General features: G+C 42.8%; 1 protein-coding gene across 2 annotated transcripts in view; it reads right to left on the bottom strand.

Annotated features, from left to right (window-relative positions):
- Positions 1–20,094, bottom strand: part of LOC111959658 (alpha-1,3-mannosyl-glycoprotein 4-beta-N-acetylglucosaminyltransferase A) — a 55,030-nt gene that overhangs the window by 9,779 nt on the left and 25,157 nt on the right. For both annotated transcript variants that reach the window (XM_023981389.2, XM_023981388.2), the window contains exons 3-6: positions 6,492–6,659; positions 5,773–5,913; positions 1,536–1,669; positions 94–140 (exon numbers count right to left, since the gene is read on the bottom strand). In XM_023981389.2, the coding sequence (XP_023837157.1) occupies positions 94–140; positions 1,536–1,669; positions 5,773–5,913; positions 6,492–6,659 (490 nt within the window). The remainder of the gene's footprint in view (positions 1–93; positions 141–1,535; positions 1,670–5,772; positions 5,914–6,491; positions 6,660–20,094) is intronic.

Here is a 20,094-nt window from a genome sequence, read left to right on the forward strand (position 1 = left end):
CTACTTCTGTTCTCGCTAAACCGCCAGGGGGATTATCAGACAGGAAGTATCACAAAGACAGGAAGCTTAAGGACAGGAAGTGATGTCACTCACTCTTTCTCCAGCCCAGTAACCACGCTTTGGACGTATTCCGTGTCCATCTGCAAAGACAGAATATAATATTATTTGCATGTCACAGTGTGTCACAGTATATATATATATATGAAGTTGGAAGTTTACATACATTTAAACTCAGTTTTTCACAATTCCTGACATTTAATCCTAGTAAACATTCCCTGTCTTAAGTCAGTTAGGATCACCACTTTATTTTAAGAATGTGAAATGTCAGAATAATAGTAGAGAGAATTATTTATTTCAGCTTTTATTTCTTTCATCACATTCCCAGTGGGTCAGAAGTTTATATACACTCAATTAGTATTTGGTAGCATTGCCTTTAAATTGTTTAACTTGGGTCAAACGTTGCAGGTAGCCTTCCACAAGCTTCCCACAATAAGTTGGGTGAATTTTGGCCCATTCCTCCTGACAGAGCTGGTGTAACTGAGTCAGGATTGTAGGCCTCCTTGCTCGCACACGCTTTTTCAGTTCTGCCCACAAATTTCTATAGTATTGAGGTCAGGGCCACTCCAATACCTTGACTTTGATGTCTTTATACCATTTTGCCACAACTTTGGAAGTTTGCTTGGGGTCATTGTCCATTTGGAAGACCCATTTGTGACCAAGCTTTAATGTCATGACTGATGTCTTGAGATGTTGCTTCAATATATCCACATAATTTTCCATCCTCATGATGCCATCTATTTTGTGAAGTGCACCAGACCCTCCTGCAGCAAAGCACCCCCACAACATGACGCTGCCACCCCCGTGCTTCACGGTTGGGATGGTGTTCTTCGGCTTGCAAGGCTCCCCTTTTTTCCTCCAAACATAACAATGGTCATTATGGCCAAACCGTTCTATTTTTGTTTCATCAGACCAGAGGGCATTTCTCCAAAAAGTATGATCTTTGTCCCCATGTGCAGTTGCAAACCGTAGTCTGGCTTTTTTTAATGGCGGTTTTGGAGCAGTGGCTTCTTCCTTGCTGAGCAGCCTTTCAGGTTACGTCGATATAGGACTCGTTTTACTGTGGATATTGATACTTTTGTACCCGTTTCCTCCAGCATCTTCACAAGGTCCTTTCCTTTCTCCCAAGGATGAACCAGACTTGTGGAGGTCTACAAATCAGGTCTTGGCTGATTTTTTGATTTTCCCATGATGTCAAGCAAAGAGGCACTGAAATACATCCACAGGTACACCTCCAATTGACTCAAATTATGTCAATTAGCTGATCAGAAGCTTCTAAAGCCATGACATGATTTTCGGGAATTTTCCAAGCTGTATAAAGGCACAGTCAACTTAGTGTATGTAAACTTCTGACCCACGGGAATTGTGATAGTGAATTATAAGTGAAATAATCAGTCTGTAAATAATTGTTGGTAAAATTACTTGTGTCATGCACTATATATAGTGAGTTGCGATTGTGAGAATGCATTTCCCCACACCTCTCCAACGAAGACGATGATGACACAGTCAAGTTTCTCCTCCGGTGAGAGCTTGTCGATGAGCGAGTGCAGAGTCTCGGCCAGGTACGACTTCACTTTACGCTTTACGGTAGGAATACCCATCACCATGGAGACTAGGCGGAGATGAGAGGCCCCGGGTAAGAACAGGGTCAGACCATAGAGGAAGAAACACAAAAACACAGGCAGAGAACAGGACGTGTTAAATGTGGTAACTCCTAAGTCGCATTGTATTACAAGAAAATAAACATTTTCAGTTCATGGAGGGCAGAAGTTCAACTAAGGAAAGAGACAGAGAGCAAGGGAGATGGGTGAGACAGCAGATTCTTATTCTCCTGGCTATCAGTCCTATTGTATGTGTCCTAAATGGGGAATAGAGACAGTTCTGTACCTTAGACGGGGAGATTCACTGAAAACCACACTGGAAAGGAAGACTGTACTACAGACATATCACTCCATTTGTACCACACAGACACAATAGGCCCAGGGATCCCTTCGCTGGGAAACAGGGGTGTGTGTGTGTGTGGTACTCGATAGCACTCCGCTCTTCATTCTCACTGAGGACCACGAAATGTACTCCCTCGCTCCCACCCTCTCTTATTTTAGACTGGAGAGCGTGGGATGTTCACCTTCCAAATATTCAAATTGTGGGGCAGAAAAAAAGGAAAACATTCACATGTATTCTTTCTCCCCAAAACGATATCCATTTGCACCAGGAGTGAGAATGAGAACAGGGAGTACCCCAAACAGTGACTGTAGCACTATGGTACAGAGCCTCACATGCCTACAGTGTGTGGGTGTTTCATCTCTATTATGGGGCTAATATGGAGAGCATCTCTAGGGCAAACACGGGAAAATAAGGGGGAACGGTCGGGGAAGACAATACACAGAGAGACTGAGATGAAAGAGTGGTGGACTGATCCGTGCAGCGTGGCGAATCAATCCTCGTTTCGCTTTGTGTCGCTCCACACAGCAGAGAACAGCACAGACACACACTGGACCAGGAAAGTAGGTTGAGGATGAAAGGAGAGAGAGTGGGAGGGAAAGGAAAAGAGACCAAGAAAAGAGTGCGAGGCAGAGAGAGAGAAAAGGAAAGAAAGAGAGAAGATGGTGAGAGAGAACAAGTGCAAAGGGAAGCTAAAGGGACAATGAGGGAGGGGGGAAAAAACCATCCCTCCAGTTCTTTTACTTCTCATGCCATCACTCAACAACCCCCCCCCCCCCCCCCCCCATCATCTCTCAGAACAGAACCCTGATCACCACATCCATCTGGGCCTCAGCTCCTCTGACAGAGAAGTAAATGGTGATTGGTGAGCTGACGTCTGCGCAGAGACAGAATGGGGGGGGGGTCCAGTGTGTCCATGGGTGTATAAGTAAGGCCTGGTAGAGATACAGAGGAGTGATGCATTTATATCCTAGACAAGGGGGGTCATCAACTAGATTCAGCTGTGGGACAATTTTTTTCTTAAGCGGATGGTCAGGGGGCCTGAACATTTCATTTTCGGAGCTAAGAAAACTTAGGGGACAAAATAAAACCACCCGAGGGCCGCTACATGGCAATCACTCATTCCCACACAATTATACAAAACGATAGAAAATTTACCAAAATAAAACCTGAACACATATGAATAGATGTTCCCTATGAGTCATGTCTAAAAGACAGGCTGGAGAAAGTCACTCCTACTCACATTCTCAGCTCTTTGTCATTTATTTTCTCTCTCCATCTCACTCTCTGCATTCTGATGTCCCAATTTGCACTGCTATAAATAACCTTAATGTCCCACACCCACAAAGAGAGAAATTGTGGAAGAAAACAGAAAGCGAATGAGGGAGGATATAAAATTAAAAAGACTTACTGAGGGGGAGATTGAGAGAGGAGGGAAGGTAGGGCGCTCTTGACCCTAAACCAAGTTACTGTTCACTTGTTAGATACTAACTGAATTGTTAGATACTACTGCACTGTCGGAGCTAGGAACACAAGCATTTCACTACACCCGCAACAACATCTGATAAATACGTGCATGTGACCAATAAAATTTGATTTGTCAGGAGAGCAGCAGCAGAGCAACAAGTTTCCATGCAGTATGACCCCCCGTACACACCCACCCGCACCACGCCAGAACACAGACATTTAAACAACTCTTAGCCTAAACTAAATCCGCAAATAACAGCAACAAAAGAGCAGGCATCACAGTGGAGTAGGATCTCAACAGACAGCCTATGAGAGGATCAGAGCCTCTACCTCAGAGACAAACCAGACAACGAGCCTTCATAAAGACCTGTCTGCATCCACAGAGGACACACAGGTTACACACACACCAAAAAACTGTTGTTTTCCTCTTTCTTTGTCTCCGAGTCCGTCACTGGGCTTTGATGAGACAAAGGACATACAAAAGACAGTGTTAGCTAGTGTCCTCCACCCTTTAGGACATGTCTGTCCTCCCTAAAGCCTGTCTGTCTAGTCACTGGAAAGTCCAATTAGTCATGTTAACACTCAACTCACCGGCTCTTGACCCTGCTCATCCTCCTAACCCTGTCTATGAACACACACTACCGTTCAAAAGTTTGGGGTCACTTAGAAATGTCCTTGTTTTGAAAGAAGAGCAACAAAAAAAATCCATTAAAATATCAAATTGATCAGAAATACAGCGTAGACATTGTTAATGTTGTAAATGACTATTGTAGCTGGAAACAGCAGATTTTTTATGGAATATCTATATAGGCGTACAGAGGCCCATTATCAGCAATCATCACTCCTGTGTTCCATTGGCACGTTGTGTTAGCTAATCTAAGTTTATCCTTTTAAATGGCTAATTGATCATTAGAAAACCCTTTTGCAATTATGTTAGCACAGCTGAAAACTGTTGTTCTCATTAAAGAAGGCAGAGTTCTTCTGTCCAGTCTTTTGCCCATCTTAATTTTTTATTGGCCAGTCTGAGATATGGCTTTTTCTTTGCAACTCTGCCTAGAAGGCCAGCATCCTAGAGTCGCCTATTCACTGTTGACGTTGAGACTGGTGTTTTGCGGGTACTATTTAATGAAGCTGCCAGTTGAGGACTTGTGAGGCGAAGAAAATTGTATTTGACCAAATCGAGCTAGAGTACATATTATTGCAAGAAGCGCTCAAATAAGCAAAGAGAAACGACAGTCCATCAATACTTTAAGACATGGTCATTTGATCAGGAAAATTTCAAGAACTTTGAAAGTTTCATGTGCAGTCGCAAAAAAACAAAGCGCTATGATGAAACCAGCTCTCATGAGGACCGCCACAGGAAAGGAAGACACATCAACATCAACTGTTCAGAGGAGACTGCGTGAATCAGGCCTTCATGGTCGAATTGCTGCAAAGAAACCACTACTAAAGGACACCAATAATAAGAAGAGACTTGCTTGGGACAAGAAACACGAGCAATGGACATTAGACCGGCGGAAATCTGTCCTTTTGTCTGATGAGTCCAAATGTTTGATTTTTGGTTCCAACCGCCTGGTCTTTGTGAGAGGCAGAGTAGGTGAACAGATGATCTCCGCATGTGTGGTTCCCACCGTGAAGCATGGAGGAGGTGGTGTGATGGTGCTTTTCTGGTGACACTGTCTGTGATTTATTTAGAATTCAAGGCACTCTTAACAAGCATGGCTACCAGAGCATTCTGCAGCGATAGTCCTACTAAGCGCAAACCAGATGGGATGGCTTATCATTTGTTTCTAAACAGGACAATGACCCAACACACCTCCAGGCTGTGTAAGGGCTATTTGACCAAGGAGAGTGATGGAGTGCTGCATCAGATGACCTGGCCTCCACAATCACACCGACCTCAACCCAATTGAGATGGCTTGGTATGAGTTGGAACGCAGAGTGAAGGAAAAGCAGCCAACAAGTGCTCAGCATATGTGGGAACTCCTTCAAGACTGTTGGAAAAGCATTCCAGTTGACTACCTCATGAAGCTGGTTGAGAGAATGCAAAGCTGTCATCAAGGCAAAGGGTGGCAACTTTGAAAAATGTAAAATATATTTTTGATTTGTTTAACACTTTTTTGGTTACTTCATGATTCCATATGTGTTGTTTCATAGTTTTGATGTCTTCACTATTATTCAACAATGTAGAAAAATAGTAAAAATAAAGAAAACTCTTGAATGAGTAGGTGTGTCCAAACTTTTGACTGGTACTGTATGTGAGCGAGCAAATGTGTGTGCGTGCGTACGCCTGTATGTGTGTCTCACCTCCAGTGCGGCCCATGCCCACCTGGACAGCGGGGTGCAGGCTGCCCTCATTGTTGAGCAGGTGAGGCATGTGGTGGTAGATGTTCGGCACCTGAAGGGGCTTCCTACTCGCCAGCTCCTTCAGCAACTTCTGTGTCTCATCTGCCATAAAAATACAAGAAGGAATCAGAGTTGGTAGAATAGTTGAGAATCATAAAGTTACACCTGGTAGAACAGTAGGTGGTGGGGGGGGTTAGAGTTTCATGTTCATTTTACTTATAGTTCAGCATTACTAAAGGGCTGGGTAGGATAGAGATGGACCACAGCCAGAAGGCAGCAGTCAGAGTGAGGGGACAGACGCTATTAGATAAGAGAACTGAATGATCCAGTCTACTCAACCTGAGTTCCCAATTAAGAAAGGGGGGGATTCAGCTTGCATGTTTCTTGATGTGGGAGTATATTGTGATCAGTGACCTGAAACTAGTGAATGTAGATCCATCCTGTGTGTATTGTGTGCTTGTATTTCTATCTTTGTGGGAATCGGAAATCCCCCAAGTCCCCACAAGGATACTAAAACAAGGAAAATTCTCCCTTGTGGGGACATCTCCCACGTCCCCACGAGGACAAAGGCTATTTTAAGCTTAGGGGTTAGGTTTAGGGTTAAGGAAAATAGGATTAATGGAAATCAATTTTAGATCCCTACAAGGATAGTAACATATATTGGGTGTGTGTATGTCTACCTGAGAAGTTGATGAGAGCGTCCTTGCTGCCGTTGGTCTCAGCGATGGCCCGTCTGAACTGCTCCAGGATGTTGTTGAGCTCTGAAGAGCGCTGCAGGGTCCGGTGCTCGGCCACACGGAGGCGCTCTTTCAAGGCATGGAACTCCCTCTGGTACGCTACCAACTTCTCTGTAGGGACAGAGAGAGGGGGGAAGGATTAGATCTTCTGCTCTTTATTCCAACATTAAATCTCACTGTGTTCCAGTGTAGGCTAATAGTCATGCAACAACTTCTAATACAAAAATAGAGCATTAAGTGTTGTAAGAATCTTTACAAACTGCGGGGGCAGTATACGTCCCCCTTAGTGCTGTGGTAGTAGACAGTGGTGTCATATCTAGGAAATACTGAGTGTTATGAGTAACCCTGTTCCTGGTACTGTTATCTGGACTGGTGAGAGGGAGGAATGAGAAGATTGAGGGGAGGTTGTGGTCAGAAAGGAGGAGATTGAGAGGGGTAATTTTACTGGAATTAACCTCTGCTGTTAGAGGTTAGTGATGCAGTGCTCATGCCTGGGTTTTACTGAGAAACCAGCCTGTTACAGTGTCTTTGTTTGCGTGCATACACAAAAGTGTGCATTTATATACAGTTTGTTATTAAGGCACACGACAGTTCACATGTTCGAGAAAGCATTTCTTCCACAAAACTAATTTCGATTTTTTTTTTAAAATGCTTACGTTCAAAACGTCTCTCCTGTGAAGTCGTGACTTGTGACATACGCCTAGTTTCCTGAATTGGGTCACACATGTATGTGTGCGTAAGTGCAAAAGAGCAAGTCTGCACCTCAACCTTCCTAAACCCTAGGCAACACGCGAGGAGGATTAGCTCCACTAAGACAATGCTCTTACAGAATTCATTCAAGATGCTAGATCACACACGGCAATGTGGAAACGTCTCAATGTACAGTAGTTATTTGTGTGTGCCTACGCAAGTGTGTTCGTGTTTTATCTTCTACCTCATTCTCCTTTTCACTCTTCCTAGAGCTTCATCCATCTCTTTCCATCTCTTTATCCCCCTCTACCGAAGGTTGTTAAAACAGAAAAAAAAACTTGATGTTAAGCATAAAGTAATACGTGGTTAGCTTGCCCCTAGTGGCTGGTATTAAAGACATCCCGACATCTTGGGGACCAGGACAAACATTGAATACTGAAGTCTATCTGCTTTGATCTTGCTGCAACAGGGGATACAAGGCAGAACGAGAGATTATGGTGCTGAAGCACAAAATCGAGGGTGTATGATAGGCAGCCTAGTCTTTGCAAGTCTGATCTGCAATGGATTTTTGTTATGTTTATACCAGTCACAAACAGTGTGGGACTCTTTTCAACATTTTATTGACTAAAGTTGTGTGCATTAAGGAAATAGACGCCTGGCTCAAATAGAAGCCTGTCTCTAATAAGCGGCAGTTGTGTTTATAGCTGGTTGTGTTCAGTGATTGAAGCATATAAAACACCTGGGCTATTAGTGAAAGTTATACGGTACACAATTAGTCTAGATTCATGACATTGCTGTTTGATGTGTGTGCCTAGTCTCACACCCAAACTCACTCCCCAACCCTCGCTCTACCTCCCTCTCGTCCTCCCTCCTTCCCCTCCCTGGCTTGCCCGGTTGTCCCCCTTTAACCCCAGAGGAAGCATGCGCAGGGGGCCACCCAGGATCAACAGGAAGTGGAGTCACTAAGGAGGAAATGCTGAAGAAACTGCCGGTTCTGAGACGGTGCACACAATGAGAGAACACACCACCCTAACACACAGGATCAAGTCACTCAGTCTCCTGGAGTTATTCAGTCTCTGATAGGATCAATAACACACTCCCACACCTCTTTGTTGGCAGTGAAGGGAGAGAAAAAAAAGAAAAGAAAAACAGGCTTTATGATGTGCAGTCAAAATCACTACCACACATAGGCTACTAGCAACATGAACCACACACTCCCAAAATGCCGTTGATGAGTTGGCGCACCTACTTCCTACTGTGACACTGACCTCGTGTGTGTGTGTGACCTCCATACCCCCTCACTGATTTATGCTGCTGACGGTGTGTTCATGAGTGCTGATGAGGTACTTGTGCAGTTTTAGTGTGTGTGAGACAGTATTTGTGGGTGGCTGAGTTAACTTGACGCTGAATTGTTCTGACTGTCCCTCTCTCCAAGTGTCCTTCATCTTGAGAACCAGGCATCTCACCAAAGTTCTCATCAGGTCAATTGATTTTCTCAAACCATTTTACAACCCCTCTCCAAATATCTCATCTTAGCCTTCACAGCAACACCCTGTATATGGACAGGAGTTCCCATACAACAAGTTAAGACTGGCACAATAGCAAACAATCAAGACATCCATTAGTGCTTTGTTTGCTGGCTCAAACCCATTATAGAGTAAACATGGAGAATGTGTGAAGGGGAAAGCAGGTGACGTGCCACGCGTCTGAGTGACTGTCTCCCAGTTGAGGTGCACCTACAACCTCCTTGCCATGCCACAATGCCTTGCGGCTGTGATCTTTCTGCCTGGAGCACAGCAACACGTTTCTAAGCTATTTTCTTAAAGTAGGTCAGCCGTTCCAACAGAGGGAGAGACAGAAATCTAGAGAGAATGCTGAACACAGAACAGAGAAAAGCAGTCAAATCATAGTCTCAAAGCCACTTATCCCCAGGTTAATATAATGGAATGTCTCCATCTCATCTGATGTGGAGGTGAACGCTAAATCAACTGACCGACGGCACAACAAGTCAATCCCTCTGAAGTTAAAACACACAGCATGAGCAGGTTGCCGTTGCAAAACATGCACAGAAGACACACGTCACACACACTGCAGTAGTTGTGGTTATTGATCTCTGATCGTGTTCCCCTCAGGGTAGAGGTGTGACGCTATAAGTGATAGAGCCCATACACGCTGCCACAGAGATAGAGCCCATACACGCTGCCACAGAGATAGAGCCCATACACGCTGCCACAGAGATAGGAGGCCATACACGCTGCCACAGAGATAGAGCCCATACACGCTGCCACAGAGATAGAGCCCATACACGCTGCCACAGTGATAGAGCCCATACACGCTGCCACAGAGATAGAGCCAATACACGCTGCCACAGAGATAGAGCCCATACACGCTGCCACAGTGATAGAGCCCATACACGCTGCCACAGAGAACCACCACCCCCCCCCCACACACACACACACCTCTACTAGAGGTCGACCGATTAATCGGAATGACCGATTCATCGGAATGGCCGATTAATTAGGGCTGATTTCAAGTTTTCATAACAATCGGAAAATCGGTAATTTTGGACGCCGATTTTGCCGTTTAAAAAAATAATAATTTTACACCTTTATTTAACTAGACAAGTCAGTTAAGAACACATTCTTATTTTCAATGACGGCCTAGGAACGGTGGGTTAACTGCCTTGTTCAGGGTTAGGGTTAGGATTTTACAGATTTTACCTTGTCAGCTCAGGGATTCAATCTTGCAACCTTACGGTTAACTAGTCCAACGCTCTAACCACCTGCCTCACGAGGAGCCCGCCTGTTACGCGAATGCAGTAAGAAGCCACGGTAAGTTGCTAGCTAGCATTAAACTTATCTTATAAAAAACAATCAATCAATCATAAAATCACTAGTTATAACTACACATGGTTGATGATATTACTAGTTTATCTAGCGTGTCCTGCGTTGCATATAATCGATGCAGTGCGCATTCGCGAAAAAGGACTGTCGTTGCGCCAACGTGTACCTAACCATAAACATCAATGCCTTTCTTAAAATCAATACACAGAAGTATATATTTTTTAAACCTGCATATTTAGCTAAAAGAAATCCAGGTTAGCAGGCAATATTAACCAGGTGAAATTGTGTCACTTCTCTTGCGCTCATTGCACGCAGAGTCAGGGTATAGGCAACAGTTGATGGATGGATGGACTGGATTGATGGATGCCACCAGTTAGATAAAATACGGAACGGTTCCGTATTTCACTGGAAGAATAAATGTTTTGTTTGAGATGATAGTTTCCGGATTCGACCATATTAATGACCTAAGGCTCGTATTTCTGTGTGTTATGTTAGAATTATGATTGACTGAGCGATTGTAGGCACCAGCAGGCTCGTAAGCATTCATTCAAACAGCACTTTCGTGCATTTTGCCAGCAGCTCTTCGCAATGCTTCAAGCATTGCGCTGTTTATGACTTCAAGCCTATCAACTCCCGAGATTAGGCTGGTGTAACCGATGTGAAATGGCTAGCTAGTTAGCGGGGTGCACGCTAATAGCGTTTCAAACGTCACTCGCTCTGAGACTTGGAGTAGTTGTTCCCCTTGCTCTGCATGGGTAACGCTGCTTCGAGGGTGGCTGTTGTCGATGTGTTCCTGGTTCGAGCCCAGGTAGCGGCGAGGAGAGGGATGGAAGCTATACTGTTACTGGCAATACTAAAGTGCCTATTAGAACATCCAATAGTCAAAGGTATATGAAATACAAATCATAGAGAGAAATAGTCCTATAATAACTACAACCTAAAACTTCTTACCTGGGAATATTGAAGACTCATGTTAAAAAGAACCACCAGCTTTCATATGTTCTCATGTTCTGAGCAAGGAACTTAAACATTAACCTTTTTACATGGCACATATTGCACTTTAACTTTCTTCTCCAACACTTTGTGCATTATTTAAACCAAATTGAACAGGTTTCATTATTTATTTGAGGCTAAATTGATTTTATTGATGTATTATATTAAGTTAAAATAAGTGTTCATTCAGTATTGTTGTAATTGTCATTATTACAAATATATATATATTTTTTAATAAAAAGAAAGTTGGCCGATTAAATCGGTATTGGCTTTTTTGGTCCTCCAATAATCGGTATTGGTATCGGCGTTGAAAAATCATAAATCGGTCGACCTCTAACCTCTACTGTTTCAGCCTCCAAGAACAAGACTCCTGACAGAGCTTAAACCACAGCCCTAAATCTTTCTCTCACCTAGGACTGGGCGGTATACTGTATTTTACAATCTACCAGTATTGATGCACGGACCGATTTGGGTTTCTACTTTACCTTTAATGGTATTTTAATGTTAGATTTGTTAAATGTGATATGCCGTGTGTAACGTCCATTTTTATTATTCACTCTGCTACGTTAGTCATCACTCTCTCGATGCCGCTTTCCACACAGACCTAGCCCCGTCCCGTCACTCAAGGACTGCATGTTGTTGCTTGAGAAGGAGACACTTGTGTTCAGTCTACATAGTCAATGTCAAGCAATAATGTTGATGACAACAATGCTGTTTCCACTTCGCTTCTTAATATAAATCCACTAGCTTCTATAAATACACTAGTTTGTTTCTTACATCTGCAAACAGCTATTTTGTATTTTCTTAGCAAGTTTTAGCTAAATCATGTTAGCTAATAAATGTACTGAGTCAGAGCAAACGTATCTAGCTAATACAGCCTGAAACCAGTGCTGGCGTAGGCCTAAATCAGCATGTTTGTGCTACGGTATCTTCTAAATCAAAAGAGGAATAGGCGAAGCATGAATATGTTGGCTACTTGAAGATAAAGTTCATGTAGCTAAAGATTATAGGGTCCCCTAGGAAACACACCCTTACTTTGCTTCATAACCTGTCACAATAACTTCTCCCTGGCATTTTGATTCATTATCATGTCAAACACTTAAGTGCCCACTATATATTTATATTCTAAGTGTAGAATTAACGTTCTATTTCCATGACAACAACAGTTCACCCAAGGGTGTGTTTGTATATTCACTCTGGAATGCCAGAGTGCGTAAATTCAAAGCATTTTGCTCTCGGAGCGTTCAGAGCACACACTGGACACTCTGGCCGAGGAGTAGGGTTGATCTGAGTGTTCTGACCTAACAAGGGCAGCCAAGCACCCAAGCTAACTGGCTAAAGTTGGCTAGCTACTTCCAGACAAAATGAGAGAACAACTCACGGACCATTTTACTTACCACGTACTCCAACTGCTTACCACCTCCCTCTGGTTTTCACCTTAAATATGAACTGTTATCTAGAGCATTGGTGACTAACTGTGATGTTATAATTTAATGATGTTTTTTTACCGACACCGGTCATATCCAACCAGGTTGTGCGTTTGTAAATTCATAAGTTATTGTGCGCTCTGGTACACTCAGACAAGAGTGCTCTGAAAATCGGAGTAGATAGCCAGAGTGAATTTATGTGGCAGTGTGGAAATTCACAAATGAGTGCAGAAAATGTTGGGGTTGAATTGAACAGTTTAAAACATTCACGCACTACTAAAAAACAAATTCAGAACTTTTATTATTCAAAAACATAAAATAGTCAACAACAAAAATACTGTGACATGATATTTTGCCCATATCGTGAGCCCTACTCTCACATGCCCATCTTTCTCAGTAGTTGTTTTGAAAACGTCGAGCAATGGTCAAATGGTTACGCTTCTCAGAATCTCTCCCCCTCCTCCGTGCACACAGTGGTAAGAGGAAGTGAGTGGCTCGCTCACAAAGCAGCCAACAGTGAAATGAAGACAGGCAGATCATTTTATAGCAGGAATCAGCATAATGCATAGGCTATTACTGTTGACCGAATAATGGTTTTCGAACAAAGACATCTGCAGAACCGTTATTTAATTTTTTTTCGGTATATTGTCCCAGCTCTACTTCGCACTCACTCCATCTCTCCCTCTAATCCCCCCCATGTGACATGGTTGGCATGTGCCAGTAATGCCCTCTCGTGTCACCATGCCAAAATCCTTTGCCCTTTCAAGGCTGGCGCACACACAAACACACTCAGTATCCCTCCATCAGTCCCTGCTCCTTCTACACTTCTCACCCTGCTCTCTGTCCCCATCTTACATCTCCCTTCATCCACAAACAAATGCTACACCAGCCAATGGAATTGTGCACTATAAAATGAACCTCACCCAGGCATGACCATGAGTGACAGAGGAAATTACTACATCACTATGAGGCAAGGTAGTTCCATATTGCTGATTGTGTAAGATCAGAGACAGGCTAAATAAGACACATAAAGAGAGCAGTAGGAAACATGTCGACAGTTCAGTCAGGCAGCAGCATTAAAAGGAAAGTGGTGTGTGTGTGTCTAATGCTGCCCATGTGGTCAGCACAGTAGTCAATAGGGAACAAGAGAAACCCTAAAACTGTGACAATTGTCCCGTTAGTGGACAGTAGTCCATTCGCAGAGGCGAATGGGAACGGGAGGGATTAATGAAGAGCAGACAACCTGGGAAGAGGAAGATCATGAGAAAATGGAGCGTTAGTTAGGCTGAGGGACTGTGGACACTTGTTCTTGTTTATCCAGAGTTGAGACCAGTGTGTATAAAAATTTAAAAACACATTTGGGGTTGAAAAACTCAGTCTAAACTTAAAACGACTTAAACCAGATATAAAGTACAGTGCCTTCAGAAAGTATTCACACCCCTTGACTTTCTCTACATTTTGTTGTGTTACATCCTGAATTTCAAAATGGATTGAATAGAAAGTGTGTCACTGGTCTACACACACAACCCCATGTCAAAATGGAATTATATTTTTTGAAATTAATAAAAAGCTGAAATGTCTTCAGTCAATACGTATTCAACCTCTTCGTTATGGCAAGCCTAAATAAGTTCAGGAGTAAAAACTTCTTAACAAGTCAAATAAGTTGCATGGACTGTGTGCAATAATAATGTTTAACTTGATTTGAACCTTTTCATGCACGAGTTCCAAAAATATCTCTAACCGTCACTCCTGTGTGAGTTCTCATGCGCGTGATGTCAGAACGCTCTCACTGTTCCAAAATATGATTGTTATGCAACAGGATAGTTACCTGCTGTGCTGCCCTCAAACCAAGGCACACTGCCTGCTAATTATCTATAGGCCGTTTTAACTTCTCAATTTCAAAATATTTTCTAACAGTTTGAATTGAGGTGTGTTCCACCTTCTCGTTAATTCACATAAGTTGCCCATTTCACCGTTGGACAATTTACGTTTGAGGCTTTACTGGAGATGGAAAACTTCTCTTCAATGAGAGGCTAAGCATTTCCCTAGTGTTTCCCCAGATCAAGTATGAAGACATTGCGCATCTCTAGGCAGAACAGGCCTTGAACAAACGTTTTCCCCCAGCACATTTTCTGGCTGACGCCCGCATTGCCTTCAGGGTTGTTTTCCTTACAAATTGGACTTTGAACACATGTGCATTCCTATCAAAGTAAGTGGCTTATTTTCTGTATATCGTGTTGTCGTTTCTGCTGTAGCACACACGTATGGATCATAATGCATTTACTGTTTTATTCACCTTTTCAAGTACTGGTGACAAAACATGCATTCCGATTCTTGCATAGATTGCAGTGGACACAGGACACGTGTAAAACACTTTTTTGAATGTTGTAATGATTATGATGAGCTAATGCTAAGCTATTTACCGGCTATGTGTGGCACCATGATTGTTGATATACAATGCATTCTGGTTGTCACATAAGCGTCTGTCAGACCAAAGATGTTATAACAAGGGATAGTTCACTCGACTGACTTATGGTGCTTTCAAAACAACTGAAAAATCAAGACGTCAATGATCCTCAGGTTGGTAAGTCGACAAGCAAACATTAAAGCAGGAAGCACCAGTGACTCGGTCAATAAAGAACTGGTCAGATTACACGATGCTAAGCTACAGGAATGTTTTTCTAGCTGAGACTGGAATATGTTCCGGGATTCTTCCGATGGCATTGAGGAGTACACCACATCAGTCACTGGCTTCGTCCCCACAGTGACTGTACGTACATACCCCAACGAGCTAAATTACTTCTATGCCCGCGTCGAGACAAGCAACGCTGAAGCATTTATGAGAGCATCAGCTATTCCTGACAACCCTGTTCACTCATGACTGCACGGCCAGGCACTACTCCAACACCATCGTTAAGTTTGCCGATGACAACAGTGGTAGGCCTGATCACCGACAACGATGAGACAGCCTATAGAGAGGTCGTCAGCAACCTGGCCGTGTGGTGCCAGGATAACAACCTCTCCCTCAACGTGATCAAGACAAAAGAGATGATTGTGGAATACAGGAAAAGGAGGTCCGAGCACGCCCCCATTCTCATCGACGGGGCTGCAGTGGAGCAGGTTGAAAGCTTCAAGTTCCTTGGTGTCCACATCAACAACTAACTATCATGGTCCAATACACACCAAGTCAGTCGTGAAGAGGGCACAACAAAGCCTATTCCCACTCAGGAGACTGAAAAGATTTGGCATGGGTCCTCAAAGATTTCTACAGCTGCACCATCGATAGCATCCTGACTGGTTGCATCACTGCCTGGTATGGCAACTGCTCGGCCTCCGACCGCAAGGCACTAGAGGGTAGTGCGCATGGCCCAGTACATCACCGGGGCCAAGCTTCCTGCCATACTGGACCTCTATACCAGGCGGTGTCAGAGGAAGGCCCTAAAGATGATCAAAGACTCCAGCAACCCTAGTCAGAGACTGTGCTCTCAGCTACCACACGGCAAGCACTAACGGAGCGCCAAGTCTAGGTCCAAAAAGCTTCTTAACTTCTACCCCCAAGCCATAAGACTCCTGAACAGCTAATCAAATGGCTACCCAGACTATTTGCATTGTTCCCCCTCCCTATTTTACACTGCTGCTACTCTGTTTATTATCTATGCATAGTCACTTTAATAACTCTACCTACATATACATATTACCTCAATTAACCTGTGCCACTGCACATTGACTCTGTAGCAGTATCCCCTGTATATAGCCTCACTACTGTTATTTTACTGCTGCTCTTTAATTATTTAAACACTTATTTTTCTTAAAACTGCATTGTTGGTTAAGGGCTTGTATGTATGTAAACATTTCACTGTAAGGTCGACACCTGTTGTATTCGGCTCACGAGAAATAAAATTTGATTCTAGACTTCTTTGTAAAGCGAGTCAAGTAAAAAGCTTTATCATAAAGAGGCAGTGTTGTATTTTGAGACAGGCGTGAATAAGCTAAGGAGCCAATAGGCAGATGGTAGTATCATTTGTCTGATTCTCTGTAATGGTATGAGAATAATAAAGCATTTTATTTTGAAGTGGTTTCTTGCATCAAACACCACAACAGTACTCAGTCACCTTGTGTGAAGGACCAGTGAATAAACAGGTTCATGTCAAGCCCTGCGTGTCTGTTTCAAAAGTCTCATGGAATGTAGGCCTCCTTTGAACACCACACATTGGCTGTTACTGTAGGCTGAACGATAGAACAGCTATTTCCATGTTAAAATGTTATTGAATGGATTTTCTCCATTGCTTTTGGTGGTAGGCCACTCTGGTAGGCATACATTATGATCAAATAGCTACAGTAGCCTACTTGGCCACTGTTAAAACTAACTTAAAGCGGGTACAGCCTCAGTGTCGACAGTAAACACATGCTGGAAGTTGCACATCACTTTCACAATGGTCAAGTGTGCGCTCAGCAGACCTGAAATCTGCTCAGTGCCAGTAAAAATTAGAGGGAACAGTGCTAATGAGTTTAGGATAAAATAAATGGAATTGAGCTAAGGACAGGCAAAATCCTAGAGGAAAACCTGGACAATAATCTAAAACAGGACAATAACCTAAAACACAGGCCAAATGTACACTGGAGTTGCTTACCAAGACTACATTGAATGTTCGAGTTGTCTAGTTACAGGTTTGACTGAAACGACTTGAAAATCTATGGCAAGACTTGAAAATGGGTGCCTGGCAATGATCAAAAACCAACTTGATAGAGCTGAAATTTTCAAAAGAATAATGTGCAAATGTTGTACAATCCAGGCGTGCAAAACTCTGACTTAGCCAGAAAGAGTTACAGCTGTAATCGCTGCCAAAGGTGATTTTAACATGTATTGACTCAGGGGTGTGAATGATTACATAAATGAGATACTTTTGAAAGCACTGTAGGTGAGCGCTGATGCCACCCCCTGACTATTCCAACTACAGAGGGCAATTCACAACTATCTTGCTAGGGGCAATGCTCACCTGGCTAGTGTCATGTGTTCCCTGGTCAGCCAATCACAGGCTCAGCCCCCAATTCCTGCTTTAGTTTTTCGTAGGAAGTAGGTTAAAAAGGTTCGGCTAGCTAGTGGATCCAGCTAAAAGTAATCTAGAGATTTGCTACAATGTCTGAGACATTCTGAAATTACATCCTTAAATTGTCGCAGTAGCTGCCGGCTGCACCGAGCCTCCTAAAACTATGGAAGCCCATCTCCACCACTAAAAACAGATCACACTTTAGTTGTTTTTGTGTGGTGATTTCAGAGGTGGCACCACATGTCCCAGAGTGGTGGGGGGGGGGGGGAGAAATTGTTCCTGGGGCATAGAGTTTTTCTTTTATCTGGTAGTAGGCTAACCTAACTCCAGACCGTAGTTGTAGCCTATGAAATAGTAATAAATCAAAAAATATATATATGTTTCATATGGGCTATGATGGGAACAGATTATTTTTTCTAATCAGGTCATATGGTAAAAAAAATAAAAAAATGTACCTCTAGGCTAGGGGGTGGTATTTTCACATCCGGATGAAAAGTCTGCCCAAAGTAAACTGCCTGCTACTCAGGCCCAGAAGCTAGGATATGGATATTATTAGTAGATTTGGATAGAAAAAACACTCTGAAGTTTCTAAAACTGTTTGAATGATGTCTGAAGTATAACAGAACTTATTTGGCAGTCAAAACCCCAAAGACAAACCATCCAGGATTTTTAGTGTGAGGTCACTCTTTTTAAATGGGTTTTCTATGTGGATCTAGCTTTCTAAGGCACTTGCTTGCAGTTCCTTTCGCTTCCACTGGATGTCAACAGTCTTTAGAAATTGGTTGATGTTTATCCTTTGAGAATGAAGAAGTAGGGTTGTTCAGAACGAGGGTCGAGTCTAGTGTACTGTTGTGGTTGGGGCGCGCGACCTGAAAGCTCGCTCAACTTTGTTTTAAATCTGCTATTTAACGCAGTTTATCCCGTCTTAAATTTTATCGATTATTTACGTAAAAAAATACCTAAAGCTGTATTAGGAAAGTTGTTTGAAATGTTTGACAAAGATTACAGGTAACTTAATAGATATTTTGTAGTCATGTTGCGTGAGTTGGAACCAGTGTTTTTCTGGATCAAACGCGCCAAATAAATTGACATTTTGGAGTTATAACGACGGAATTAATCGAACAAAAGGACCATTTGTGATGTTTATGGGACATATTGGAGTGCCAACAGAAGAAGCTCTTCAAAGGCATGAATTATACGTTATTTCTGAGATTTGTGTCGCGGGATGAAATATGATTGTCTGTGTTTGTTTGATGGGGTGCTGTCCTCAGATAATTGCATGGTTTGCTTTCACCGTAAAGCCTTTGAAATCTGACACCGTGGCTGGATTAACAAGTTAAGATTTATTTCGACATATTGCATGTGTATTTTCAAGAATGTTAAATATTTACAATTCTGTAGTTTGAATTTGGCGCCCTGCACTTTCACTGGATGTTGGTCAGGTGGGACGGTAGCGTCCCATCTAGCCTAGAGAGGTTAATAAAAAATAAAAAAACTCTTGGCCCTAGAGAGGATGAAAACCCTTTACACAAACAGACAAATGCTATTGGACAAACACTAACAGGGCTGAGCTTGCTGTATGTAGGGTTGCATCGTGTTGGATTAATTCCAGTCAATTTGGGATTAAAAAGGCCTAGGTAGCCTAGCCTACACAATGTTACAGCCTTATTCTAAAATGGATTAAATTAAATGTTTTCCTTAATCTACACACAATACCCCATTATGAAAAAGCAAAAACCGTGTTTTTTATACATTTTTGCAAATATATTAAAAATAAAAACAGAAATACTTTATTTACAAAGGTATTCAGACTCCGAAATTGAGCTCAGGTGCATCTTGTTTCCATTGATCATCCTTGAGATGTTTCTACAACTTGATTGGAGTCCACCTGTGGTAAATTCAATTGATTGGACATGATTTGGAAAGGCACACACCTGTCTATATGAAGGTCTCAGTTGACAGTGCATGTCAGAGCAAAACAATGAGGTCGAAGGAATTGTCCGTAGAGCTCCAAAATCCGGATTGTGTCGAGGCACAGATCTGGGGAAGGGTACCAAAAAATGTCCAAGAACACAGTGGCCTCAATCATTCTTAAATGGAAAAAGCTTGGAACCACCAAGACTTCCTAGAGCTGGCCACCCGGCCAAACTGAGTAATAGGGGGAGAAGGGCCTTGGTCAGGGAGGTGACCAAGAACCTTAAGAACTAGTCGCGATGCTGCCATCTCTGTTGGCGCTGCTAAAAACCCCAACCATTGCTATAGTACCTTCCAGAATGCATAGAAGGTCCTCCATTCGGCAAATCGGACAACAAATCCATCTTGCTCCTCCCCTCCTATAGGCAGAAACTCAAACAGGAAGGTGGGGGAGGCCCTTATATGAGGACTAGTCAACGCTGGTCTGACCAATTGGAATCCATGCTTCAAGATTGTTTTGATCATACGGACTGGGATATGTTCAGAGCTTCAGAAAACTATATCGACAAATATCGATATATTGAATGAGTTTCAGGAAGTGCATAGGAGATGTTGTACCCACTGTGACTAT

This window comes from Salvelinus sp. IW2-2015, linkage group LG36 (assembly GCF_002910315.2).
Source record: "Salvelinus sp. IW2-2015 linkage group LG36, ASM291031v2, whole genome shotgun sequence".
NCBI lineage: Eukaryota > Metazoa > Chordata > Actinopteri > Salmoniformes > Salmonidae > Salvelinus > Salvelinus sp. IW2-2015.